Source organism: Cetorhinus maximus, chromosome 18 (assembly GCF_964194155.1).
Source record: "Cetorhinus maximus chromosome 18, sCetMax3.hap1.1, whole genome shotgun sequence".
Taxonomy (NCBI): Eukaryota; Metazoa; Chordata; class Chondrichthyes; order Lamniformes; family Cetorhinidae; genus Cetorhinus; species Cetorhinus maximus.
In genome coordinates, this window is record NC_135896.1 from 77,797,871 (window position 1) to 77,824,019 (window position 26,149).

General features: G+C 42.9%; 1 protein-coding gene across 3 annotated transcripts in view; it reads left to right on the forward strand.

Annotated features, from left to right (window-relative positions):
* LOC144693281 (neutral alpha-glucosidase C-like) overlaps nucleotides 1–26,149 on the forward strand; it is a 161,303-nt gene that overhangs the window by 102,610 nt on the left and 32,544 nt on the right. For 2 of the 3 annotated variants that reach the window (XM_078563018.1, XM_078563019.1), the window contains exons 10-16: nucleotides 3,404–3,557; nucleotides 4,493–4,728; nucleotides 12,742–12,868; nucleotides 14,954–15,033; nucleotides 18,086–18,229; nucleotides 19,210–19,306; nucleotides 20,735–20,836. In XM_078563018.1, coding sequence (XP_078419144.1) covers nucleotides 3,404–3,557; nucleotides 4,493–4,728; nucleotides 12,742–12,868; nucleotides 14,954–15,033; nucleotides 18,086–18,229; nucleotides 19,210–19,306; nucleotides 20,735–20,836 — 940 coding nt within the window. The remainder of the gene's footprint in view (nucleotides 1–3,403; nucleotides 3,558–4,492; nucleotides 4,729–12,741; nucleotides 12,869–14,953; nucleotides 15,034–18,085; nucleotides 18,230–19,209; nucleotides 19,307–20,734; nucleotides 20,837–26,149) is intronic. The other variant, XM_078563020.1, reaches the window with a different exon arrangement.

Genomic DNA, 26,149 nt, shown 5'->3' on the forward strand with positions numbered 1-26,149 from the left:
CCACTGTCTCCGTCCTTCTCCCTGGCAACTTTTTGAGGCTCAACAAGCCTGTTCACAACTCCGTGTCGTGTTTGACCATGAGATGAGCTTTTGATGATATATCCATGCCATCAATAAGACTACCTATTTCTACCTCCATAACTTTGCCCAACTCCTCTCCCACCCCTGCTTATCTGCAGCTTGAAACACACACCCATGCCTTTGTTACCTTTAGATTTGACTATTTTAACTCAAGTCCACATTTTATCCTCTATAAACTTCTGGTTATCCACAACTCTGTTGCTTATGTCCTAACTGGCACCAAAACCCCTTCATTGCTGACCTACATTGGCTCTCAGTTAAGCAACACCTTGATTTTAGTGACTGAAGAGTATAAGGCATCCCAGAAGTTTTTCTTGCCCATTTCACTGCTGCCAGAAGCTGTGTTGACAGCAGTGAGATGATCTTTTGCAGCTTAACAGAGCTGATCTTCTGCTCCTGCTGCTTTTAGTTTGGTGACATTGAATCTGGTTGGGGGATGTTAACCTTCTGGTCTTTGAAATGGAGCTATCTGAAGATCAAGTTTTGCTCACTATGTGCCTTTGGTACATCCAACACTCAGCTCCCCTCATGACTCCTGTGGCCTTAATATCTTTGCAATCCTTCTATCTGACCAGTGTGTCAATCAGGTGCCAATGTTTGGAATGAAGGTGAATACGTGCGATTTTGTATTTGCTTAGAAACCTGTGGGCAACAAATAATCAGATAATCTTCCATACACATCCTAAGGAACAGTGTTCCATTACCATTGCATTCTCAATGCCCTGACTATCAATGATTCCCTTCCAGAAGCTCCAAAATGAGCATTAAAGTCACCCATGATAATGAATTTGTAGCAACTTGTTAATTCATAGAACTTATTTTTGGTTTCATTGGAGTTTGCTATGGTTGGTGGACAACTGGAGCATACCTCTTACAAGACATCAAAATCTCATAGTCATCAAGTGACTTTCTCAGGAAGGCTTTCAGGCTTGGCTATAATGTTGGATTTCACAGTAAAGCCAACCCCAGTTTTTCTTCCTCTTTGGAACACCCTACCGAAAAGAAGGTGTATCCAGTATTAATCTCTTAGCTGACCTTCCTCAACAAATGGATTTAGCTGAGAACAACAGTGTCACACTGTCTTAGTCCTCTACTGATTAGCACACTACTCTTTTCAGGTCACTTTGTTCCCTCGGCACAGAAGGAGGCCATTCAGCCCTTTGTCCCTAAGTTCTTTTAAACACTGTTCTCACATTCCAACTTGCTGTATTTAATGATTTTTAATTATTTGGTTCTTCTATTGTTTTAGCTACTTCTGTAGAAGAACTATCAGCTGTGGTAAACTGACCAGGTTTTAGAGGAGCAGGCATTGGCTAACTTTTATGATTTTATTGTGTGATACACCATGTGGGTTCATGAAGGCGAGGTCAAGCCTACCTAACCTACAGTTTTTTCACAAAGGTGCAACAAAGGAGCTTGGTGGATACATTTCAGTAAGGCCTGTAATACACTTCCATTGGAAAGGTTGGTACTGAGAATAAAGGAAGTGGGAATCAGCACAATGGATTTGTAATTGGTTGACTGAAAGAGCTCAAAGGATGGTGCTGCGGGAATTGTCATCAGCCAGGGAGAATGTTAGCAGGGGAATCCCACAGGGATCTGTTTAGGGACCTCTTAATATTTTGAGAAATGATCTGGAGCTCAGAGTAAGAAGCACAATTGCTAAATTTTCTTATAAAACAAATCTAATGAAGATAGTACACTTCAAAGCTGAACAGGATGAGCTACAAAAGGATTTGAATATTGAAATTGGTAGACAGGTGACAGATGAAATTTAACGCAGTGACAAGATAAAATTCTGATGAAAAGAGACAAAGTCATTGTAGAGGATGGCCTATGGTACCTGCTGCAACCATATCGATAACCTCAGCTATCCACATTGTTATTCCCTCTTGGTAGAAAAAAATAACATACCTGTTAGGTTTTTATGGTCTGTCAAAGTAGACTTTGTGTGTCACAAAGAGTCTCCTCATAACTCAAGGACATCTGCCCAAAAGTTACACTCTACCTAGTTAGTCTGTGAGCGGACACAGTTGAACAGTTGACACAGTTGATGGCTGTCACCATGCATCAGTGACTACTATAATGTCTGCCCTATTGGAGATCAGAGAAGGGAGTTCAGAACCAAGGCGTGCAGCTGACTCCTGGTCAGATGGGCTAGGAATGTTTTGGACAGATCTTTGCCAAATGTTTTCTGAAAATCTAAATAAATTGCTGCATTATCCAGCATAGGGATTCACTATATCAAATACAAAAGACCGAAATCTAGGGACTCTTAATTATTTACTGATTTCCATTATCCATCAGGCGTGGCCCCTCCATTATAAGTGGTATTGGTGTCTTCATTGCCTACACTAGGCCGTGTTACCACCCACTGTTCGTGTAATGTCTTTAAAGAAGTCAAGAAGGTTTGTCAGGAAGAATCTTCCCCTTCTAAATCCATACCAAATGTTCCTTATATCAATAATGATGTTGGGCCAATGAATCAGATGGCTAACAAGTTGCCTGGGTCAGATTTGACACTTGAAAACATTTTTTAAAGTACAACCTTGCCTCTGTTTTCAGCCCTTCAAAATCTTGCTAGTACCCACAGATTCCTCCCTGATGATCTTAGGTGTCCTGGGATATTTATGTCTCAGTCATGGCTCAGTGGTTGCTCCCTCACCTCTTGAGTCAGAAGACCTTGGGTTCAAGGACTTGAGCAGGTAATCTAGTCTGACACTTCAGTGCAATTCTGACTGAGTACTGAACTGTTAGTAGAGCATTCATTGAGGTGAAACATCAGGCCTGTCAGCTGGTTTTCACCAGTGTCCTGGCCAGCATTTACCCTTCAACCAGCACTTATTGGTGATTGGGATTGAACAAAGTGAGTATAGATTGACTAGTGACATAGTTGAAAGTGCTGCACGATGGGATAAAGGTCTGGACTAAGATAAGAGATCAGTGATACCTACAGCAAATAAACAATCCATCACAATTCTCAATTATTTTTAACACATTTAGATAATATAAAAAGAAAACCTATTTTCATTATAAGGAAGTGTAAAAGGTGGAATATAATAAGTTTGATTCCATTTCCTACTAATACAACTTGTATTCTGCAAGCTCACTGATACCCATTATTTGTCAGACCTACCAGCAACAGTTTCTGGTTATAATTAGTGGTCATGAACTGCTATGAGAATGTTTGGGAAACATTAATCTACAGTGAACTGGGAGCATTTGGATGAAGGCAGTGGAATAGAAGTATACTTAAGGATCTCCAAATGCCTTCACATTGCTTAGACATCAATGAACTAATGACTAAACACAACTTTTATAGAGTGCACTGGGCAAGACAAAGAAATTAAAGACAGATGTTGAAGTGTTGCCGAGAACAGATGTTCGCTGGATGTCTGAGAGTGGGATAATTGACACGTATATTCTGCTGGGTCCCAGTCCTTTTGATGTTTTCAACCAGTACTCAAAGCTGACAGGTATGAGGGTGAATGACTGCAAGCAAGTAAGGTATTTCTCTGATCAAAGACCAAACAGGGTGCAAAGTACTACAATCGGTAGGGCAAGCTTTCTCAGTTTTGTTTCTGAGTGTAGCTAAGGTACCAGACTTATTTACACAGTATGTTAAAAGAGTGCAGTTTACTAGATTGATGGTATATATTTGGGAACAGGGTAACGTGTTACAATTATTCAGTTATAGTGCTCCTGAAGATTTACTATTTTTAGTAAATTCATATTCATTGATTTCTAACCAATGAGTAACGTTTTTTGTTTCCCTACTCATTCCTCTTTCCCTTATCTTTCCTCTTTTCCTGAAGCTGCTTTTTCATGCTGGGGTACAGTTTTGTAGGTGCAAAGTGCCGTCATGTACCTTGCCCAAATGGCTGTTCTACATGTTTCAATCTAGATATAGCGAATAGGAAGGTAAATTGACTGTGCGGGGTAATGCACTTGACCCAGTACAAAAGCAAACACAGCAGATGCTAGAAATCTGAAGTAAATACGTCCCTAACTTCTTCCACTTCCAAAGAATGATCATCAGCCTAAAATATTAATTCTCTACAGATGCTGCCTGAGCTGCTGACTATTTCCAGCAGTTGAAATCAGTCCTGTCTTCCCCCAACATTCACACTCTCTAATCGGAATTATTGGATTGCTGAGCAGGTGAGTTCTTGGCTGATTTTCCTCTTCCTACCCAGAGAGGTTGAGACCAACAGTAGAGTCCCAGCTACTGGTAGCAAACTCAGAACAACACAGAATTAGGCTTGGCACTCTATGGGTTTGTTTGTATCAGCTGCAGAAGTAGTATTGTCTTTATCAATTCAGTACTTGGGGCTGTTGATCATTTCTTATAAAGACTGAAAAAGGTGTTTTCCCTGTTGGATTGTCGAATAATGCTTTCCTTGGCCTCCAGGTCCTCAGGCATTTCCTCCTCTGTTTGCACTGGGCCACCACCAGTGCCGCTATAGCTACAAGGATGAAAATGACATTAAACAAGTAGACGCTGGTTTTGATGTGAATGACATTCCTTATGATGCCATCTGGCTTGACATTGACCACACCGAAGGGAAACGTTATTTCACCTGGGACAGGACAAAATTTCCCAGCCCTCGGGAAATGCAGGAGCACCTACGAGCTAAAGATCGGAAGGTGAGTGTGGCAGAATCCAGCAGGCCAGTACACAATGTGCAGATGCTAGAAACATATAGTAAACTCCCAATGAGTCAAATCCCAGTGGTGTGCCTTTAAACTCAGGTTAAGCAGAGCTTAATGATAGCTAAGGAGGCCCAATTTGCCATATGAATGTGTCTGTATAGAACCAGATATACCTACAAACAGTCTACACTGTATTTGAAATGCTACATTGAGCCATTCTAACACTTATTACTTTCTGCTTTTCAGATTCAAATGCCAAATTGTGCCAGCTTGTGCAGCTGTAACCTGTTTGAACCTAGTGTGGTTGAAGCAGTTTGCGATTGTGGCTTCCTTCACCATCTTCCACGCCTTTTTCAGCATCAACATGGCCTCTAGTAGAGTGGGATTGATGGCCTTGATAAGCTGAGAAATCAGCAACCATCATAATTGAGTTTTGAACTTCCTAATTACCCCCAGTCCATAGGCTGGAGCTTGGCCATGGAGTTGGGAGACAAGAACGTCAGTTTTAACGTTCTTCAGGCCAGTGATATCAGGGTGCATGGGGCAGTTGCCTATGATGGCAACAATGTTCCTTGACTTTTGTTGATGCATTTTGTCCACTTTCCTGACCCATTCCTCAAAAGTGCTGGACGTCATTCAATGGGTTTTACTTGTCTCATACTGTGTGGGTAGTGTCTTGACTTTTGCAAAACACTGTGGCTCCTTGGACCTGCCTATCATGAGAAGCGGCAGCTTTTCAGTGCCATCCATTTTGGTGCAGGCCATAGCAGTGACGCATTCCTTGCTCTGCTTCCCGACATTACACGTGTCCCCCCCTTAAACATCAAAGAGCAGCCTGGCAAAAGACAGTAAAACAGTCCGGTTTCATCCGTGTTAAAAATAACACTGTGCATACACGTTAAAGATGTGGATGAGACCATTTTGGAGCCAAACATCTGTCATTGCTGTTGTACCAGCAGCACTCTCAACACTTAGAAACATAGAAAATAGGAGTAGGAGTGGGACATTTGGCCCTTTGAGCCTGCTCCGCCATTCAATATGATCACAGCTGATCCTCTATCTCAACGCCATACTTCTGCTCTCTCCCCATAACCCTTGATACCCTTAGAGTCCAGAAATCTATCTATTTCTTTCTTAAATATGTTCAGTGACTTGGCCTACACAACCTTCTGTGGTAGAGAATTACGTAGGTTCACCACCCTCTGAGTGAAAAATTTTCTCCTTATTTCAGTCTTAAATGGTCTACTCCATATCATAAGACTGTGACCCCTTGTTCTAGACCCCCAGCCAGAGGAAACATCATCCCTGCATCCAGTCTGTTCAACCCTGTCAGAATTTTATACATTTCAATGAGATCCCCTCTCATTCTTCTAAACTCCAGTGAATGGAGGCCTTAACGGCCCAATCTCTCCTCACACGACAATCCTGCCATCCCAGGAATCAGTCTGGTGAATCTTCACTGCACTCCCTCTATGACAAGTATATCCTTTCTTAGGTAAGGAGACCAAAACTGCACACAGTATTCCAGATGTGGTCTCACCAAGGCCCTGTACAGCTGCAGTAAGACATCCTTGCCCCTGTACTCAAGTCCTCTTGCAATGAAAGCCAACATACAGTTTGCCTTCTGAACTGTTTGCTGCACCTGCATGCTTGTTTTCAGTGATTGGTGTGCAAGGACACCCAGGTTCCTTTGCATACCATCATTTCCCAATCTATCACCATTTAAATAATACTCTGCCATCCTGTTTCCTACCAAAGTGGATAACTTCACACTTATTCACGTTATACTGCATCTGCCATGTATTTGCCCACTCACTCAACCTGTCTAAACCGCCTTGAAGCTTCTTAACACCCTCCTCACCGCTCACATTCCACCAGGTTCTGTTTTGTCAGCAAAATATTACACTTGGTTCCCTCGTCCAAATCATTGATATATATTATGAATAGCTGGGGCCCAAGCAAGCACTGATCTCTATGGCATCCCACCAGTCACCACCGCCTGCCACTCCAAAAAAGACCCATTTATTCTTATCATTTGGAAGGTGATGTAGTGCCTTGAATTGCATCGGTTCAGCTATCATCGCTGCAGGTGAACTCCCTGTGTGCTAGCTTCTTCGCCATGGCAACTCTGTTTTCCTGCAGGATTGGGCTGGATATGGGCATGACCTCTGCTCGGTTTGCCTTGAACCACAGAGCTTTTTCAACGTCGGAATAGGCAGCCATTCTCATCATCTTTCTTGCTGGACAGAATGCCTGTTGTTGAATTGTTCCAAGATGTTTTCCTTGGCTTTCAGAATGGTGCACAAACTTGATGACAGAATCTCCCATTTTTTCGCAATGGCCATTTTCTGCTTCATGCCATGATTTTCCACTTGCTGTATCAACTTCACCTTCTCTCCGATCAGCAATGCTTTTAACTTTCTGACAGGTTTTGCCATATTTACGTGCTTTGTTCATCGCTTCACAGAGAAATTTGAGCCTGCTTGGGTCTAACCAATCCATTCTGATTGGCTGGTGTGGTCACATGATCCCTGGCCCACTTTCTTGCACCGCAGAAACACCACTTTTGCAAAGGATTTTGGCATTATTCTTCTTGCTGGCACCGAACAAAAGTTTGGCTAACCCAGATTGACCACTGTGGAATTTCGGTTAATGTTCGGCAGTGTTCTATAGCTTTTACTACTCTGCCAGTGGGAATGGTTGATAACTTTGACACAAGCAGAATTTCGTGTCATCTGAGTTTGACTTATCGAGAATTGACTGTAAGTGTTCAAGATATTATGGGTTCTATAGGGATGCTGAGCTGTTTAGCAATTTTTGCCTGCCTCTCCCAAAAGTGGCTGCTTATGCTGGAATCAAATTCCAGCACTGGCGATGCTCTGTTACCTTTCCCAGTGGCCACTCTGAATCCACTCAATGAGTGATCAAGGAGGATATAAGGCCAGGTACCATCCTGCCTTGCCTAACAGCCACACACTCAATCTTTCTAGCAAAGACTGCTGAATATTGGTCAAAAGTGGAGATACTGAACACTGTGCCTGCGAACATCCCCACCACTGACCTTATGTTGGAGGGAAGGCCATTGATGAAGCAGCTGAAGATGGTTGGGCCTCAGACACTAGCCCGAGGAACTCTGCGGTGATGTCTTGGGACTGAGATGATTGGCCTCCAACAACCATAGCCATTTTCTTTTGTGCTAGGTATGACTCCAACCAGTGGAGAGTTTTCCCCTGATTCCCATTGACTCCAATTTTGCTCAGGCTCCTTGATGCCACACTCAAGTCAAATGTTGCTTTGGTCAAGGGCAGTGACTCTCATCCCACCAACTCCATTGTATGTTTGGACCAAGGATTTAGAAAGGTCTGGAACCGTAAGGCCCCGGCAGAACCCAAACTGAGCATCGGTAAACAGGTTGTTGCTGAGTAAATGTCACTTGATAGCACTGTCGACGATACCATCCATCACTTTGCTGATGACTGAGCAAGCTCTAATGGGGCAGTAATTGGATTTGTCCTGCATATGTGGACAGGACATACTTGGGCAATTTTCCACACAGTCAGGTAAATGGCAGTGTTGTAGTAGAACAGCTTGGTTAAGAGTTAATTCTGGAGCACAAATCTGCAGTACTACAGTCGGGATATTGTCAGACACATAGCCTTTGCTGTATCCAGAGCCTTCATCTGTTTCTTCATATCTCAACGTCTCTTGCTGAATCAAATTGTATGAAGACCGTTCCCTATGAGGAGATCGAGATGGATCATCCATTCAGCACTTCTGGCTGAGGATGGTTACAAATGCTTCAGCCTTGCTTTACAGTGATATGCCTTGGCTCTGCCATCATTGAGGATGGGGATGTTTTTGGAGCCTGCACCTCTGATTAATTCTTTATTTGCTCATCACCATTCACAACCGGATGTGGCAGGACTGCAGAGCTTTGTTCTGATCCATTGGTTTTGGGATCACTTAACTCTCTATAGCATGCTCCTTCCATTGTTTAGCATGCATGTAGTCTCGTGTTGATAGTAGTGGTAGAGTGAGGGATATGCCAGTCCCTGAGGTTACAGATTGTGACAGAATATAATCTTGCTGCTTCTGGTGACCCACAGTGCCTCACAGATGCTAAGTTTTCAGCTGCTGGACCTGTTCTGATCCCAGTTAGCATGGTGGTAGTGCCACACAAACATGATGAAGCGTGTCCTCATCTCCAGAAGGATAATGCATTCCTACCAATACTGTCATGGAAAGATGCATCTGTGACAGGTAAATTGATGCGGATGATGTTTTTCCCTCTTCTTGGTTCTCTTATTGCCTGTCGTAGGCCCAGTCTGGCAGATTTAGGACTCAGCCAGCTTGGTCAGTTGTGGTACTACTGAGTTACTTTTAGTGATGGATATTGAAGTCCCCCAAATAGAGTACATTCTGTGCCCCTGTACCCTCAATGCTTTTTACAACTGGTGTTCAACATGTAGGAATACTGATTCATCAGCTGAGAGAGGGCAGTAGGTGGTCATCAGCAGGAGGTTTCCTTGCCCAACTTTGACCTGATGCCATGAGACTTCATGGAGTATGGAGTCAATGTTGAGGTCTCCCAAGGCCACCCTCTCCTGATGTATACCACTGTTCTGCCACCTCTTGTGGGTTTTTGCTGTTGGTGGGACAGAACATACCCAGGCATGGTGACGGAGGTGCCAGGGACATTTGTTGTGAAGCATGATTCGGTGAGTATGACAATGTCAGGCTGTTTCTTGACCAGTCTGTGGGACAGCTCTCCAAACTTTGGCTCAAGTCCCCAGATGCTAGTGAGGACTTTGCAAGGTCAACAGGGCAGGGTATGCCTTTGTTGTTTCCAATGTCCAGGACTGGCGGCCCATCTGGTTTTATTCTTATTCAACTTTTCAGTGATGGTTTGATACAACTGAATGATATCCTAGGCCATTTCAGAGGGCAGTTAAGAGTCAACCACATTGCTGTGGGTCTGCAGTCACGTGGAGGCCAGACCAGGCGAGGACTGCAGATTTCCTCTGCTGAAGGACAGCCCAATGTGGTCCTCATGCCCTCAAAGCCAGCCTTACCCATATTTGAAACCTTGATTCATGACTCACCCTTCTCACCCTCAAATTTAATATCTAATTGAATTATGTTATAATCATTGTTAGCTATGTGTTCCTAGATTGTTGACCAATTTTCTGGCTCATCACTAAATCTAACCTCGCCTGTTTTCTTGTTGGTTAAAGAACACATTGGCCTTCATTTTACTGGAGCAGGGTGACTTTTTAAATTCATTCTTTCATGGAATGTGGGCATCGCAGGCAAGACCAGAATTTGTTGCAATTAAAAGTCAACCACATTGTAGTTATAAGTCAACCACATTGCTGTGGGTCTGGAGTCACATGGACGCCAGACCAGTAAGGACTGCAGATTTCCTCCGCTGAAGGACATTAATGAATTTGATGGATTTTAATGACATTTTTGTGGGCTTGGAGTCACATGTAGGACAGACCAGGTAAGGACAGCAGATTTCCTTTCCTAAAGAGGCATTAGTGAACCAGATGTGTTTTTACAACAATCAATTCATGGTCATCTTTAGACTTTTAATTTCAGATTTTTATTGAATTCAAATTCCACTGCCTGTCGTGGTGGGATTCGAACTCGGGTCAAACAATGGATTAATAGTCCATTGACAATGCCACTGCCTCCCTTACGTGTCTTGCAACGTGCCCTGTTAATTAGACTTGTCTATGCTTGTTTAGTTTTCAAACTTTTTTGTCCACAATGTTGCTGGAAGTGCAAACTAATAATATGGTGAGAGAAATAGGGTATCTGAGACCTTCGTGAAGAATGGGACAAACACTGTGTCTACTTAATTAAGGAGATTAAAGGGTTGAAAAATAAATAGACTACAGGCTGCAAAAGTGGGTTAATTTAATATCAAATCAGGTATAGAAAGTAAAATAGAGGGAAATAAAAGTTGGATTAATTGAGAGAAAAAAGAAACAAAGAAAAAGTAAGAACTTAAAAAAAGAAATTTGCCATTTTTGGGACTTAAATTGTTCAGCTTCTCTCAATCTAAGTGAAAATAAAGTTTTCTAGTATAACCACTCTTCTCAAATCCCGTATTTATGCATTCCGTTACTTTGTCACTGCTGCCAGGTGGTCTGTAGATAACACCCACCAAAATCTTCCATTTTAAAAGAAAATTATTCCTCTACCCTACCCAGAGAATTTTTACTGCTTTCTCACTCTTGTTGATTTTCCCCTTTTCTCATGCTGTACTATTATACTTCATTAATATTACTGTTTCTCCTTTTCCAGTTCCCTGTCCTTTCTAAAGACATTATAACCTGGAATATCTATCTCCCAGCTGTGCCCAACTTATAGTCAGGTCATGTAGTGTCAGCCATGGCTCAGTGGGTAGTGCTATTGCCACTGAGTCAGAAGATTGTGAGTTTAAGTCCCACTCCAGAACTTGAGCACAAAAGCTCAAGGCTGACACTACAATACAGTACTGAGCAAGCCTTTCAAATGAAATGTTAAACTGAGGCCCTGTCTGCCTTATCAGGTGGACATAAAAGATCCTATAGCACTATTTTGAATAAGAACAAGGGGGTTATTCTTGCATCCTGGCCAATATTTATCCCTCAGTTAATGTTAGTAAAAAAAATTATCTGGTAATTATTACAATTTTCAGATACCATGCTCCCACAAACAGCAATCTGGTAATTATTACATTGCTGTTTGTGGGAGCATGCTATCTGCAAATTGACTGCATAATTCATATAACAGTCACTACAGCTCAAAAGCACTTCATTGGCTGTAAAGCACATTGGGACTTCCTGTGCTTATGAAAATCACAATATAAATGTATTTCTTTATACACTTCAAGCTGGTGTTGTGCTTCTAATTCTCTTTTTTTATTTCTTATGCTTTATTTTTTTATTTGGGCCTTACGCTCTTTTTCCATCCTTTTAACCTATTTCATTTCTTGATTTATGTAAGTCCTGCATTCATTTATGGCACCTTTGTTGACCTAGGATGTCCCAAAGCACTTCACAGCCAATTAAATACTTTTGAAATGCAATCACTGTTCTGGGAAACAACAGCCAATTGTGCACACAGACAGAAGTCAAAATCCTGGAACTTTCTCCCTAACAGCACTGTGGGCCAGGATTTTACAGCCCCTCCCACCCGATGGGATATTACGGTCTGGCCGAACTGAGTGGAGTTTTAAATGGCTCGCTGCATCTGTCGAGGTGAGACACGCCGCTGCGGGGCCGTAAAATCCTGGCAAGATGTACCTACACCACATGGAGTGCAAAGGTTCAAGAAGGCAGCTCACTACCACCTTCTCAAGGGCAATTACAGATGAGCAATAAATGCTGCCCTAGTCAGTGATGCCCACATCCCATGAATGAATAAAAAATAGCTAAATGATCAGATCATTTTGTTTTAGTGATGTTGGTTGAGGAATAAATGTTGGCCTGGAGATTGGGAGAACTCACTCTTCGTTGAATAGTGCAGTGGGCTGTTTTACAACTACCAAAGAGGAAAGATGGAGCCTTGGTTTAAAACCTCATCCAAAAGTCGACACTCCGACAAGTGTAGCATTTCCTCAGTACAGAATTAGAAATGTCAGCTTCACTTATGTACTCGGGTCTCTGGAATGTGGCTTGAAGCCACAACCTTCTTACTTACAGGCTGCTACTAAGCCAAGATTGATACCATATGGAAAAATGGCCAGAGCACAATTTAAGCACGGTCTCAGCAATACCACCCACTCCCCTCCTCCCAGCATTGTTGGATAGCTTGCTAACTCTCATTGTCGAGGGCCACAGATACAGAATAGTTACCTGGTTACGGTTCCAGAAGGCTCCTGGCAACCATTAAGCTTGAGTCAGCACCTCAGAGGACAGGAAGGGAAATTAGCAGCTATAAAACACACCATTCCATTCCTTCAGATATGCTGATATTTGACTTACACAGAATCATCACCTTCTCTTATGTCTCCAGCTGGTAGTTATCAGTGACCCTCACATCAAAGTGGATAAGAAGTACCCATTCTACTGCGAGGCCAAATCCAAGAACTACTTTGTGATGGATAAAAATGGTGAGGTGTACCAGGGCTCCTGCTGGCCAGGTAAGGCAAAAAAAAAACTGCTGTATGATGAACTTTCTTTAGATTTCTTACTTTGTAATGTGCAGTAATAAATTTTAAATAATAGACATCAAATCTGACCAAATCCAGTGCACACAGGAAATTTTCTCAGTATTTCACATTGCTTTATTTCCAGTTTCTTGCTGGCCTGCACTCGCATTCACTTTCCCTCTCTATTTCTCTCTCAGCTCTCTCCTCTCTCTCTCCCCTCTCTCCTTGCCCTCTTTCCCCTCTCCTCTCCCCACTCCCATCTCCCCTCTCCCCTCCCCCCCCCCCCCCCCCCCCCCCACCCCCCACCCCCCTCACCCACCAAGTTCTACAGTAGTGGTCCTCCTTCACCTGCAAGCCTAGGTGATGAGCTTCAGCAGAACATTCGACCATGGAATCAATCACAGCTGATTCTGCTCCTGTTCTTAATCTCCATCTATGTGTACTTTTTTCTGAGAAGTCACTAGATAGCGATGAAGTACAGAAACAGCTGGATAACGTCTTATTGAAGCTGATCTCTTTTTCCCCATCCTTGTCCAAATATAGTGATCCTAATGCTAGTGCTCCTACTGATGTTCCTGTTGAAATTTACACAGTTGAAGGACTGTATCTGGGATCTACCTGGTCTGTAACATTTAATATAACAGTGGGCAGTGCAGTGCGTCCATGCACTGAAATTTTTTAGATTTTTGTTAGCCAAGGGCATTAAGAGTTACGGAACCAAAGGGGATAAATGGAGTGAAGATCAGCCATGATCTAATTGAATGTGAAACAGGCTTGGGGGATTGTATGGCCCACTCCTGTTGCTATGTTCCTATTAATAAGATATTTAAAACTATTTGCAGTTTGGCATTCCTGATTACCCCTTCTCCCTGGATAGTGCTGCCTCCTACATCTCTGACCCAAACATGTGAGGTCCAGGTCTTGGTTAACCCGAGCCAGGGTTGCTAAAGCATGAATTAGGTGTCTGCTTCAGCTCAGTGGTGGCATTCTTGCCGCTGAGTCAGAAGATTGTGGGTTCAAGTCCCATTGCAAAGGCTTAAGCATGTAACCTAGGCTCTATGGATGGGAGTTCTCCCAGCCAACATTCATCCTTCAACTGATATCACTAAATCAAATTGCCTGGTTATTTATCTCATTGTTGTTTGTGAGACCTTGCTGTGTGAAAATCGGTTGTAGCCTTTCCATCTTTTACAATAGATACAATAGATTTTTGTAAAAAAAAATGAATTAGCTGTGAACTGCTTTGGGATGTGATGTCATGAAAAGTACTATATAAATGCCATTTCTTTATTTCTTAAATATGTGATTTGCCCTTGGATCCACAGTATGAATCCTCCAAGCCTAGCTCTGCTCCCAGCACCTCAGGGCCAGAATTTTGCATCCTGAAGTCGGGCAAGTGCCCAGCCCAAACAGGTGTAAGATCGCGTAAGATGATGTTGAGCGAGCGTCCTGATGTCATTGCGCACTTGCGTGATATTTTGCTCGGCGGGCGCATGCAAAAGTCGGAAGCGTGCCCGCTGACAATAAAGCGGGCAATTAAGCTCATTAACGGCCCAATTGTCAGTCATTTTTTGTGGCCTGTCCAACCTTATGATTGGTAGATGGGCCAATCAGCTAGATGGGCTTTACATTTTTGCTCAAACCTCACCCAAGGGCAGCATGAAACCTCTGTTCAGATTTAAACTAAAAAGAAATATCTGGGGATTTTTTTTTAATGAGGTATGCTGTCAGGCACTTGATTGTGCTACATGGACATTTTCTTCAGCATTTTTGTGCTTCATTTTATTTTCTGGCCATCTCAGCTCCCTGAGGCAACTTCAGGGATTTCAGTGGAAGCGCTCACCGGCACCTGGGTGACGTCGGCGCCTGCCCCCTTCCCGCCCCCACCGGCAGTTCTGAACCTTTCTCTGGGTGCGTTTCGCACTGGCATAAGATCACAATGTCAGCCAGGATCGGGTCTTACGTCCGCTTCCGGCCGTGCCAACCTCGAGCGCACCCCGAGGGTACAATTCAGGCCCAGGTTTTTGCAAAGTGTTAATAAAGATGAACTTTTTCTATGTTTTTGTGCATCACTAGGTGTGTCAGCATATTTAGATTTCACGAACCCCATAGTCCGCAACTGGTATGCCAACAAGCACAGATTGGACCAGTATGAGGTAATTACCTTAAAGATTCACTCTCACGTTCATAAGGCTTGGACACCACCATGGTTGAAAAATGTAAGAGAAAAGAGATGAGGTTGTGATTATAAGATGCCAAGCTTGTGCTTTTGACTGTAGAAGAGAAAACTAAAAGAGGGAGGTAAGTTGTTTCACAGTTGAGGCCTTGGAACAGAATACATAAGGGTTGGAGACCATGAGGCGAGGCTTGATTTCAACACACTGATTGAAGGGAGGAGAAATATGTAGGAAGCTGTTTGAGGAGCTCAGGGGAGAGGAAGGGATTCAGAGGAACAGTGTCCATAGAAGTTTGGATTTAAAAAAAGGGGAATGAGAGAAACGTGATGTGAGAGTTGAAAGCTTTGACCTTTTGGTTTACAAGTTATCCGATGTTATTTGATCCATCTGCAGAAAATTAAGCTTTAAAACATTGTCAATTTGTTTTTAGATTGTCAGAAAAAGAGATAAAGAGATATGGGAACAGTGTGAGCGTGTGACATTGGGGTATTGCATATGTGGAGGATCAGCACCAACACAGCCTGTTAGATAAAATCGCCTCCTTTGGACTTGAGATTTCTTAATGATTTCTGTATGTAAAAACACCCGGAAGAATGACATTTACATAATGCACAAGTGGTATGATTTTTTGTAAGATGAATTACAACATCATAACATGTTTGTCAGTGACTTTGCAGTGAAAATTATGCCCCTTAAATATATTCCATGGATTGTACATGAACCCAGGGATTGCCTGAGGGTCATGTGCTTGTGTCAGCTATCTGTTGTGTGGAAAGTTCTGTGATCTTGTCTGGGCTGCTAGGAGAGGCAGAGAGCAGTGACACAAAGAGCAGGAACCAGAGAGGCACAAAGTAGGTAAAAAAAGAGAGCACAGATCAGAGAGGCAAAGAGCAGAAAGCAAGGGACTGAAGACCAGAGAGGTATAAGGCAGAGAGCAAGAAACTGGAAACCAGAGAGGCACACAGCAGAAAGCAAAAGTATGGGGACTGAAGAGGTAGAAAGCAAGAGATTGGAGACCAGCAGAGAGCAAGTGAGTGAGCAATGGAGAGACTTAGAGCAGAAAGCAGGAAAATGTAGAATAGAGATGTAAAAAGCAAGAGAGTGGGGTTTGGGGAGGTACAGAGCTAGGAGACATGTGTGGGAAACAAGAGGCACAAGTCACCCTATTTTGCTTTTCCTGCATCCATTTTCATCACCAAGTACTCCCAGTCTGATTATACCACTCAGATGCAGAGGAACACTTCCTCTACTTTGTGCCAACAATGTATCTCAGCATGTCTCAGAAGAGCACCCATTACTGTACCTCTGTGAGATTCTTCCATTTTTTATATTAATCATCCAGTGGCTTCTCTCATGAAGATTAGCAATTAATGCTAAAAAGGGGCTATTTTGTGCCGTGAGATTATTTCTACTGGTTTCAAAAAGAGAAAATTCGAAAGGATATGGGGAAAACACATGGAAAGGGGACGATGTAGATACCCCTTTTAGAGAGCTGGTATGGGCACAATGAGTAGAAGGGGAAAGGACAGGGACATGGGACTATATGTGTAGTTCTCCAGAAAGTTGGCACAAGTGTGCTAGGTCAAGTGATGTTATTTTGAGTATTTGAAGTGAAATTTCATGATCATTGTAATCTACAAAATTAATGCAGTTCTACTAAATGTTTAACCTGACTAGAAAAATAGGTGCTTCCCCACAGGTTGCATGAATAAACTAGAGATGGAGTCAATGCAATGAGCAGAATGTATTGCTCCATCCTGTGGCGAGTTTGATGGTGGGGAGCATTTAATCAGGCAGGAGGGTGGCCACTGCCTTCCATCTCTGCCTCAGTTAAATCTGTGGCAGAAGGCTCGCACACATCCTCCCTGTTTTGCCACCAGTTGAGATCCTTAAGTGGACAATTAATGTCCACTTAAGGGCCTCATCCCATCGCTGCTGGTATATTCACCCAGTGACAGGTGGGGTCTCGCCATTTGCGAAGCCTGAAAAGCAAACCCTGTCAGGATAACTTGCAGCTTCCAGAGTCGGGGTGAGGGTTGGTGCACGTTCCCTCATTCAAAGCCAGCCAATGTCTGATTGTGGGACTCTGTCCTTGCTGCTGATCTCTCTCCCTACCTACCTCTCCCCCATGACCCCACATCCCATGAACCCCCTCCTGCCATCATTCAACTATGACCTGGGCCCCTTGCCGATCCTGGACCTCGGATGGATGCATTACTGGCAGCAGCCACTGCCTCCCAGTGGCGCTGCAGGGCAATGAAGAGCTGCCAGCCTCTGATTGGCTAGCAGCTCTCAGCGGCTGGAATTTCTGCCTGCGGAGACCTCGATCCCAGGAAAGGCTAGCCACTACCCAGTAATGCGGTGGATCTTCCAGAAAAGAGGTGACGCTGCGCTGTCCATGGCTATCCAGCTGGTGGGCAACACCTCCATCGCCTACATTAAATTCTGCCCAATGAGTTCTTCCACACTATTGGAAAATGACTTAGTTTGGGATCAGAGCTAAATTTGCTGGCCTCACCAAGGCTATTCCAATAGAATCCAGCACACTTGAACCAGGGAAAATGATAATCAGTCGGGGTATTGCACTTGATCACTATCCAGTGACCTGTGCTTGAGCGTACGTGTGTGTGGATGTAAAATAGGGCTGAATTGAGCTCATGTATGTTGCCTCACCCATGGTGAAATAGGCTATGTGAGCAGAGTGAAATTGGTCTTCGGCGATAGTGCCAAAAAAGATGTAAAGGACCGTCAGCTCATTTTACACCCTGTTTGATTTTCTTTTCCATAGACTTCAGTTGGATAGCATGTAAAACTGGCTGCTGATTCGCAATCACCCATTTTGCCAAAAACAAATTTCACCCCATTACGTCTAGGCTCATACGTGAAAAGTGGACACTTGGGCGGGCTATTGGCCACTTGGGCGAAATATATGGGGGGGCAACCAGTGCCCATGGAATGTACTTTGAACAAAGAGGAGAAAAAATAAGAGAGAGCAGCATGTTACTCTTTGGAACACATTTCTATGTTGCAGGATTCCACGGATATTCTCTTTATGTGGAATGACATGAACGAGCCAACCGTGTTTGATGGACCTGAACTCACCATGCACAAGCAGGCACTGCACACCGGTGGATGGGAGCACCGGGAGGTGCACAACCTGTATGGTTTTTATCAGGTAAACTCTATCGCACACAGTTGGTGTACTAGTTGCTGTCTGGACATTGTTAGATTCTGCTGGTATCATGGATGTGGTGATGTAGAAATAGTATTTTACGCATGTGCAAAATGGGTTAATTATGCATTGAATCTTTTTCTTACTGAAAATTCATTTTTATGAATTTTGTGCTTGTTGAAGTGAGGGATGTTAAGGCTGAAAAAATGAATAGTTTAGCTGAGGTATAGCACAGAAAGTTACAGAGGAAAGCTTCCTCTAGTCGGTGCTAACTCAGTCTCATTGAACAATGTTACCAATTAATACCAATTTGAAGCAATTGTTTGCTGTGAGCTGCGTACAGAATTATAATTTTAACTACAGTGTCCCACAATGTTGAACCATAACATCAAAAGCACACCCGATAGTTCCATCTACAAAATACATGGAACTTGCAGAATGCTCATTAGCATGCTATTTTTTCCTTGTACATGAACAGGCTACTGGCTCGTGCGGTGAATGCCGATTTGCTGAATTCTTCAAGTGAGAGCTGGACCTGTTTCTGGCTTGGGCGAAGATCATTTATAAAAGATAGACACTGCATTAATCAGAGTTCTCCTGGATCACCTAAATCACCTAAGGAGGTAAAGGAGGAATTCCTCAGATTTTTCCTCCAAATTAACCGAGATATTCACTACTCCCTGGAGATGACATGGTCTCAGGTGGAGAGTGTTTCCATTGTGATGCAGAAGGTATCACAGTTGTGTGGGACAGGCCTGATGAATTGTCATTGTTCATATTTTAGAATACTAGAGCACGTGAGCCCTGGAATGCTCACTCTAGTAAACTGGTGAATTCCTCTAAATGGCAGATCAGAGCCAGATGGATAATCGTCCACTGTCACCATTGGATTCCCTGAGCTTATAACAGTTTTAAAACTTTTGTTATATAAAAAGCAAAAACAAAAGCGAGCTGATGTTATATTTTTGTGTGTTTTGCACCAGCAATGGGCAACAGCTGAAGGTCTGATCCGTCGATCTGGAGGAATAGAGAGGCCATTTGTCTTGACTCGTTCTTTCTTTGCTGGATCGCAGAGATATGGTTAGTGATCAGGAGTTGACAGGCCTGAGGTTGTGTTTGTGCTGTAGCATACAGTAGTGTCATGATGCAAAGAGAAAATTATTTAAAACGTCTTGGACTAGGGTCATCCAGTGTACACGTAGTGAATCTCTGCAGGATTTCTCCCAACGTTATGGTTGATAATCCAGCAGACCCTCATGGAAGTTCATCCCCGCTGTGTCCAAATGTACCATAGTGTTCAAGTTCCACTTTAGTTGAGATTTTATTTTGGGTGTATGATGATCCTGTCTGGCCTTTTCCAATATGTAGGAAGAACAGTATTAACTGGAAAAGCCTCCATTAAGACACAAAGATCTGAATCTTAACTTAACCTGAGATTAGAAATACCCATTTTGCATTGGAAAGGATAGCAGAATCCTAGCAACTTCGAGCAGGTAAGCAGTTTTAACTGCCTAGCCACCTGCTTTTTTTCCTACCATGTAGATATGTTGCTCTATCTGAGATCACTTGTGCCATCTAAAACTTTTGCTGTAGCAAGAAACCCTCCTTGGAGGTTCAGCTTGAGCATTGGGGCCAGGCTGGCATAAATGTTGTGCAATCCTTCTGGCTATCAAGATCCACCAAAATCCTCCTCTTTCTCAGTTAAGCTGAGGTTGGGTGCCTCTCTCCCCAGGACATTCAGGAGAAAGTTTCTCAAAGTCCTCAGGAGGTTTCATGGAACCTGATGGGTCATTGGCTTGATGGCCTCTCCTTGATCCATGCTTTCACCTGTGACTAAAACTGAGCAATTGCAGTAAGCTAACAGCGCTGTGATTGAGAAGAGCAAATTGGGAGGCAGAAATGGGGAACAAAATGAGAGAGGCAAACTGGAGCCTGAAGATACAGATCTCAGTCCTGAGCCCAGTTTAAATGATCTGATTCTACTGACTGTCACAGTGTGCAGTCACTTTGTAAATCTATGGTGATTACACCAGTTACTGATCCTTCTTTCTGTTGAAGCTACAGTGAAATTTCTGATCATACCCCTATCCAAACTTCAGTCATTTCTATACAAGGCAGAAGTTGGGGTGCTACAGTTGGCCTTAGTGCCTCAGGGTGGCAGAGGGCAAAAATCACCAAGCTTCCTGTTACTGAATACTTTCTAGCAACACCTGACAAACACGTGTGTGTGGATGTTGGGTGTGGGCAGGATCTGACTGAGTTGTGATGTTTACTATAGTGAAAAAGCTTCCCAGTACTCACGATCAAGGTTCACATGTAAAGAATGGCCTCTTTGGTAAGCTATCAGAGGATGACTGGCCTGTGGCAGTGAACACCAGCAAGAGTCAGCTCTCCACAAGAGGAAAAAATTGAGAAGTGTTTTAAAAAAAGAACTGCATCACTAAAAATACAATGTTGTATGACTTATTTACTGTTCTGCGTGCTTTCTCATTCACTTCTGTTTATTAGGAGCAGTATGGACAGGAGACAATGTAGCTGAATGGAGTTACCTTAAAATCTCAATCCCAATGCTACTTAATCTCAGTATAACTGGCATCTCATTCTGTGGAGGTAAGAGTCAACACAAGAGCAGGAGTTGAGCCTGCTGTGCCATTCAGTACGATCATGGTTGATCTTGGGCTTCAACTGTACTTTTCCACCTGCTCCCCACAAGCGTTTATTCTCTTTCAGACCAAAGATCTGTCTATCCCAGCCTTAAATATAGTCAGCGATGGAGCATCCACAACTCTCTGAGATAGAGAATTCCAAGGATTCAAAACCTTTTGAGTGAAGAAATTTCTTCTCATCCCAGTCCTAAATGATTGATCTCTTATCCTCAGACTGTGCCTCATGTTCTAGATTCCCCAACCAGTGGAAACAGCCTCTTTGTCTACCCTGTCAGGCCCCTTCAGAGTCTTGTACATTTCAATGAGACTACCTCTTGTTTTTCTAAACGCCAGAGAATATAGGCCCAACTTACTCAGCCTCACATCATAGGACAACCGCTCATCCCAGGGACCAATCTAGTGAACCTTGCCTCCAATGCAAGCATGCCCTTCCTTAAATATGGAGACAACAACTGCATGCAGTACTCTAGGTCTGGTCACAATTGTAGCAAGACTTTTTTATTCCTGTACTCCAATCTCCTTGGAATAAAGGACATTTGCATAAAAATGCTATTTCACGCCTGCCAACTTTCTGTGTCCCTCGTATGAATACACCCAAGTCTCTCTGAACATCAACATTTACAAGTTTCACACCTTTTTAAAAAAAACTCTTCATTTCTGTTCTTACGACCAAAGAGAATAACCTCACACTTCCACACATTATATTCCATTTTCCACCTTGTTGTCCACTCACTTAATCTGTCTGTATCTCTTTGCAGCCTCTCCGTGTCATTCTCACAACTTACGTTTCCATCCAGCTTTGTATCATCAGCAAACTTAGATACATTACTCTTTGTCTAAGTCAACTCCATGAATCCTTATCTTATCTATTAACGTTTTGTGTGGCATCTTATGGAATGCCATTTGGAAATCCAGGTATACTGCATCTACTGGTTCCCCTTTATCTACCTGACTAGTTACAACCTCAAAAAACTCTAATAAATTTGTCAAACATGATTTCCCTCTTGTAAAACCATGTTGGCCTTGATTGTTCATTCTATGATTTTCTAAGTGCATTGTTAGGGCTTACTTAGTAATAGATGCCAGCACTTTACTGATGGCTGATGCCAGGCTGATTGGCCTGTAGCTCCCTGCTTTCTCTCTCCATTTGCTAACTTCCAATCTGCTGGGAGCGTAACAGAATCTAGGGAATTTTGATAAATCAAAGCCAGAGCATCCACTAACTATGCAGCTCTTTTAGAACCCTAGGATATAGGCCATCACACCCTGGGGATTTCTGGGGTTTTAGTTTCTTGAGTTTCTCCAGTACTCTTTCTCTGCTGATGTAATTTCTTTAATTCCCTCACTCTTTTCAGCACCTAGGCTACCCTCTATTTCTGGCATGTAACTTGTGTCTTCTACTGTGAAGACACAAGATATTTGTTCAATGTCTCTACCATTTCCTCAATTCCCATGATTATCTCAATGTCTCTGCTTCTTAGGGACTAACTTTATTTTAGATAGTCTCTTATATGTTTATAAAAGCTCTTACAATCTGTTTTTATGTTCCTGGCTAGTTTGCTCTCATTCTATATGTTCCCTTTTTATCAACTTTTTGATAGCCCTTTGCTAGTTTCTAAAACACTCCCAATCACCAGAATTGCTACCATTCTTTGCAATCTTGTAAGGTGAGGTGAGAGTGGCTGCCCATGACATCAATACAACATTTGATCAGGTGTAGTGTCAAGGATCCCTGGTAAAATTGATGTCGATAGGAATCAGGGGAAAACTTTCCACTGGCTGGAGTCATATCTAGCACAAAGAAAAATGGTTGTGGTTTTTGTAGTTCAATCATCTCAGTCCCAGGATATCGCTGCAAGAGTTCCTCAGGCTAGTGTCCTTGGCTCAACCATCTTCAACTGCTTCATCAATGACCTTCGCTTCATCATAAGGTCAGAAGTGGGAATGTTCACTGATGATTGTACAATGTTCAGTAGCATTCACAAGTCCTCAGATACTGAAGCAGTCTGTGTCCATATGCAGCAAGACCTGGAGGACATTCAGGCTTGGACAGATAAATGGCAAGTATCATTCACACCACACAATGGCATTTCTCCAACAAGAACATCTAACCATCTCCCCTTGACAATCAATGGCATAACCATCATTGAATCCCCCACTATACCCCCCACTCCCACTATCCTTGAGGTTATCATTGACCAGAAACTGAACTGGACCAGCCATGTAAATACTGTGGCTACAAGAGCAGATAGGAGGCTGGGAATTCTGAGGTGAGCAACTCACCTCCTGATTCCCCAAATGCTGTCCACCATCTACAAGCCAGAAATCCAGAGTGTGATTGAATGCTCTCCACTTGGCAGCACTGTAGTATATACAAGATGCACTGCAGAAACTTAACAAAGCTCCTTCGACAGCACCTTCCAAACCCTCAACCTCTAACACCTGGAAGAATAAGGGCAGCAGGCACATGGGAACACCACCACCTGAAAGTTCCCCTCCAAGCCACACATCATCCTGACTTGGAAATATATCGCTGTACCTTTACTTTCACTTGATCAAAATCCTGGAAATTGCTTCCTAACAGTACTGTGGCTGTATTTGGACCAAATGGACTGCAGCGATTCAAGAAGGTGCCTCACCACCACCTTCTCAAGGGCAATTAAGGATGGGCACCAATTGCTGGCTTGCCAGCGGTGCCCTCGACCCATGAAAGAATTTTAAAAAGCCTCTTATTTTAATACAATACTATCCTGAACTTCCTGATTAAGCTTTGGATGGATCTTTCTTGCTGAGTTTTTGTTTATCAATGGAATGTATACTTACTAGACATGTTGAATTGTTTCTTTTCCCCCTGTTTATTTACAGCTATACCTTTAGTCTATTTAGCCAATGAATTTTAATCAGTTCTCCCCTCATACCTATGAAATGGCTTTGTTTAAGTTTTAAGATTCTTATTTGTGATTGGAATATGTTACTTTCAAACTCAACATGGAATTACCTTGCAATTTGGTCACTAGTTCCCAGCGGATCTTTTATTATGAGATTACTAATTAACTCTTTTTCAATACACAATATTAGATCTAAACTAGTTTTACCCCCCTAGTTAGTTTCATAATGTATTGCTCCAGGAAAAATAGAAAATAGGAGCAGGAGTAGGTCATTCGGTCCTTTGAGCCTGCTCCACCATTCAATATGATTATGGCTGATCCTCTGTCTCAACGCCGTACTCCTGCACTCTCCCCATACCCTTTGATGCCTTCAGAGTCCAGAAATCTCTCTATTTCCTTAAATATATTCAGTGACTTGGCCTCCAAAGCCTTCTGTGGTAGAGAATTCCATTGGTTCACCACCCTCTGAGTGAAGAAGTTTCTCCTCATCTCAGTGCTAAATGGTCTACCCCGCAACCTGATACTGTCACCCCTTGTTCTAGACCCCCATCCAGAGGAAACATCATCCCTGCATCCAGTCTGTCCATCCCTGTCAGAATGTTATATGTTTCAATGAGACTGTCACAAAAACATTCTACAAATTCATCTTCTATACCACCCTTGCCAACTTCATTCGTCTACTCTATATGAAGATTAAAGTACCCCACAATTCTTACATTTCCTTTGTTACACGTTCCAATAATTCCTTTTTTAATGTTCTTCCAATAATAAGACTACTGTTAGGGAGCCTATAAACTACTCCCACCAGTGTTTTCTGACTCTTGCTATTCCTATCTCCACACATATTGATCCTACTTCATGATTTTCTGAGCCAAGATCCTTCCTCACTAATGTCCTTATGTGATCCTTTTCTACCATGGCTACCTCTCCTCATTTGCCATTTTGTCTATCTTTTCAAAGTGATGTGTACCCTAGAATATTTATTTCCCAACCTTGACCAGCATGCAACCATATACCTGTAATACTGATCGGACCTAAATCATTTCTCTCTATTTATGCAACTTGTTCATTTGTCTTATTGCAGATGTTTCATGGATTCAGAAAAAAGCACCTTGTATTTAATTTTGTTACTATTATTCCCTGCATGGACCTTACCAGCTGATGTACAATTACTGTTAAATACTCTGACCCTTCCCATCCCGCTCTGCTTGTTTTTACCTGTAGCAGTAAAAACAACCACACTGTTCTGTTGCCATGGCTTTTCTCTTTGGATTTCTAAATCTCCTTCCTGCAGTTTAATTTGGACCCTAACTCCTCAAACTCTCTCAGTAAAACATCATTCCTAGCTCTGCCTATATGTCGTTAGTTCCTATGTGTACCATGACAACTGGATCCTTCCTCTTCCACTCCAAATTTGACTCCAGCCATGAGGAGATGTCCTTAACCCTGGCACTGGGCAGGCAACACAACCTTTGGAACTCCCAGTTGTGGCTACAGAGAACAGTTTCTATCCCCTTGACGATACTGTCTCCTATCACTACCACATTCCTTTTTGTTCCCCCCACTTGAATGGTATCCTTTTTTTTATTCATTCATGGGATGTGGGTGTCACTGGCCGGGCCATCATTTATTACCCATCCTTCGTTCAGAGGGCATTTAAGAGTCAACCACATTACTGTGGGTCTGGTGTCACATGTAGGCCAGACCAGGTAAGGATGGCAGATTTCCTTCCCTAAAGGACATTAGTGAACCAGGTGGGTTTTTACAACAATCAACAATGGTTTCATGGTCATCATTAGATTTTCAATTCCAGGTTTTTTATTGAATTCAAATTCTGCCATGCTGGGATTCGAACTTGGGCCCCCAGAGCATTACCCTGTGTCTCTGGATTACTAGTCCAGCGACAATATGTGCTTATTGCATTGCAGCTGAATAATTGATTATTACCAGGGCAATTCTACCTTCTGAAATTTACAGGACAATGTTTTAGATGATAAATTTTGTTCCATGAACCCATTACTCTTTTGCAAGTGGAGGAAGATCATTACATATTCAGTTAGATCTGTTTCTATATAATGGCCAGGATTTTCCCCTCGGCGATTTGGGAGCGGGCCCTGCTCGCCGAGGGGAAAATGACGCGGGATGACGTCAGGAGGAATCCCCGACGTCATTCCAGGCCATTTAAATCTTAAGGTGGGCGGACAGCAAAATCAGCTGTCCGCCGGCCGACCTGTCAGTGGCCAATTAAGGCCATTTCCAGGCTCATTAAGATAGTTAAATGCCCTGCCTGGCCAACCTTAAGGCTGGCAGGCAGGCCAGGTGCCCCAGCGACCTGTAGATTAAAAATGAAACTTCATCCACTGGCGGGA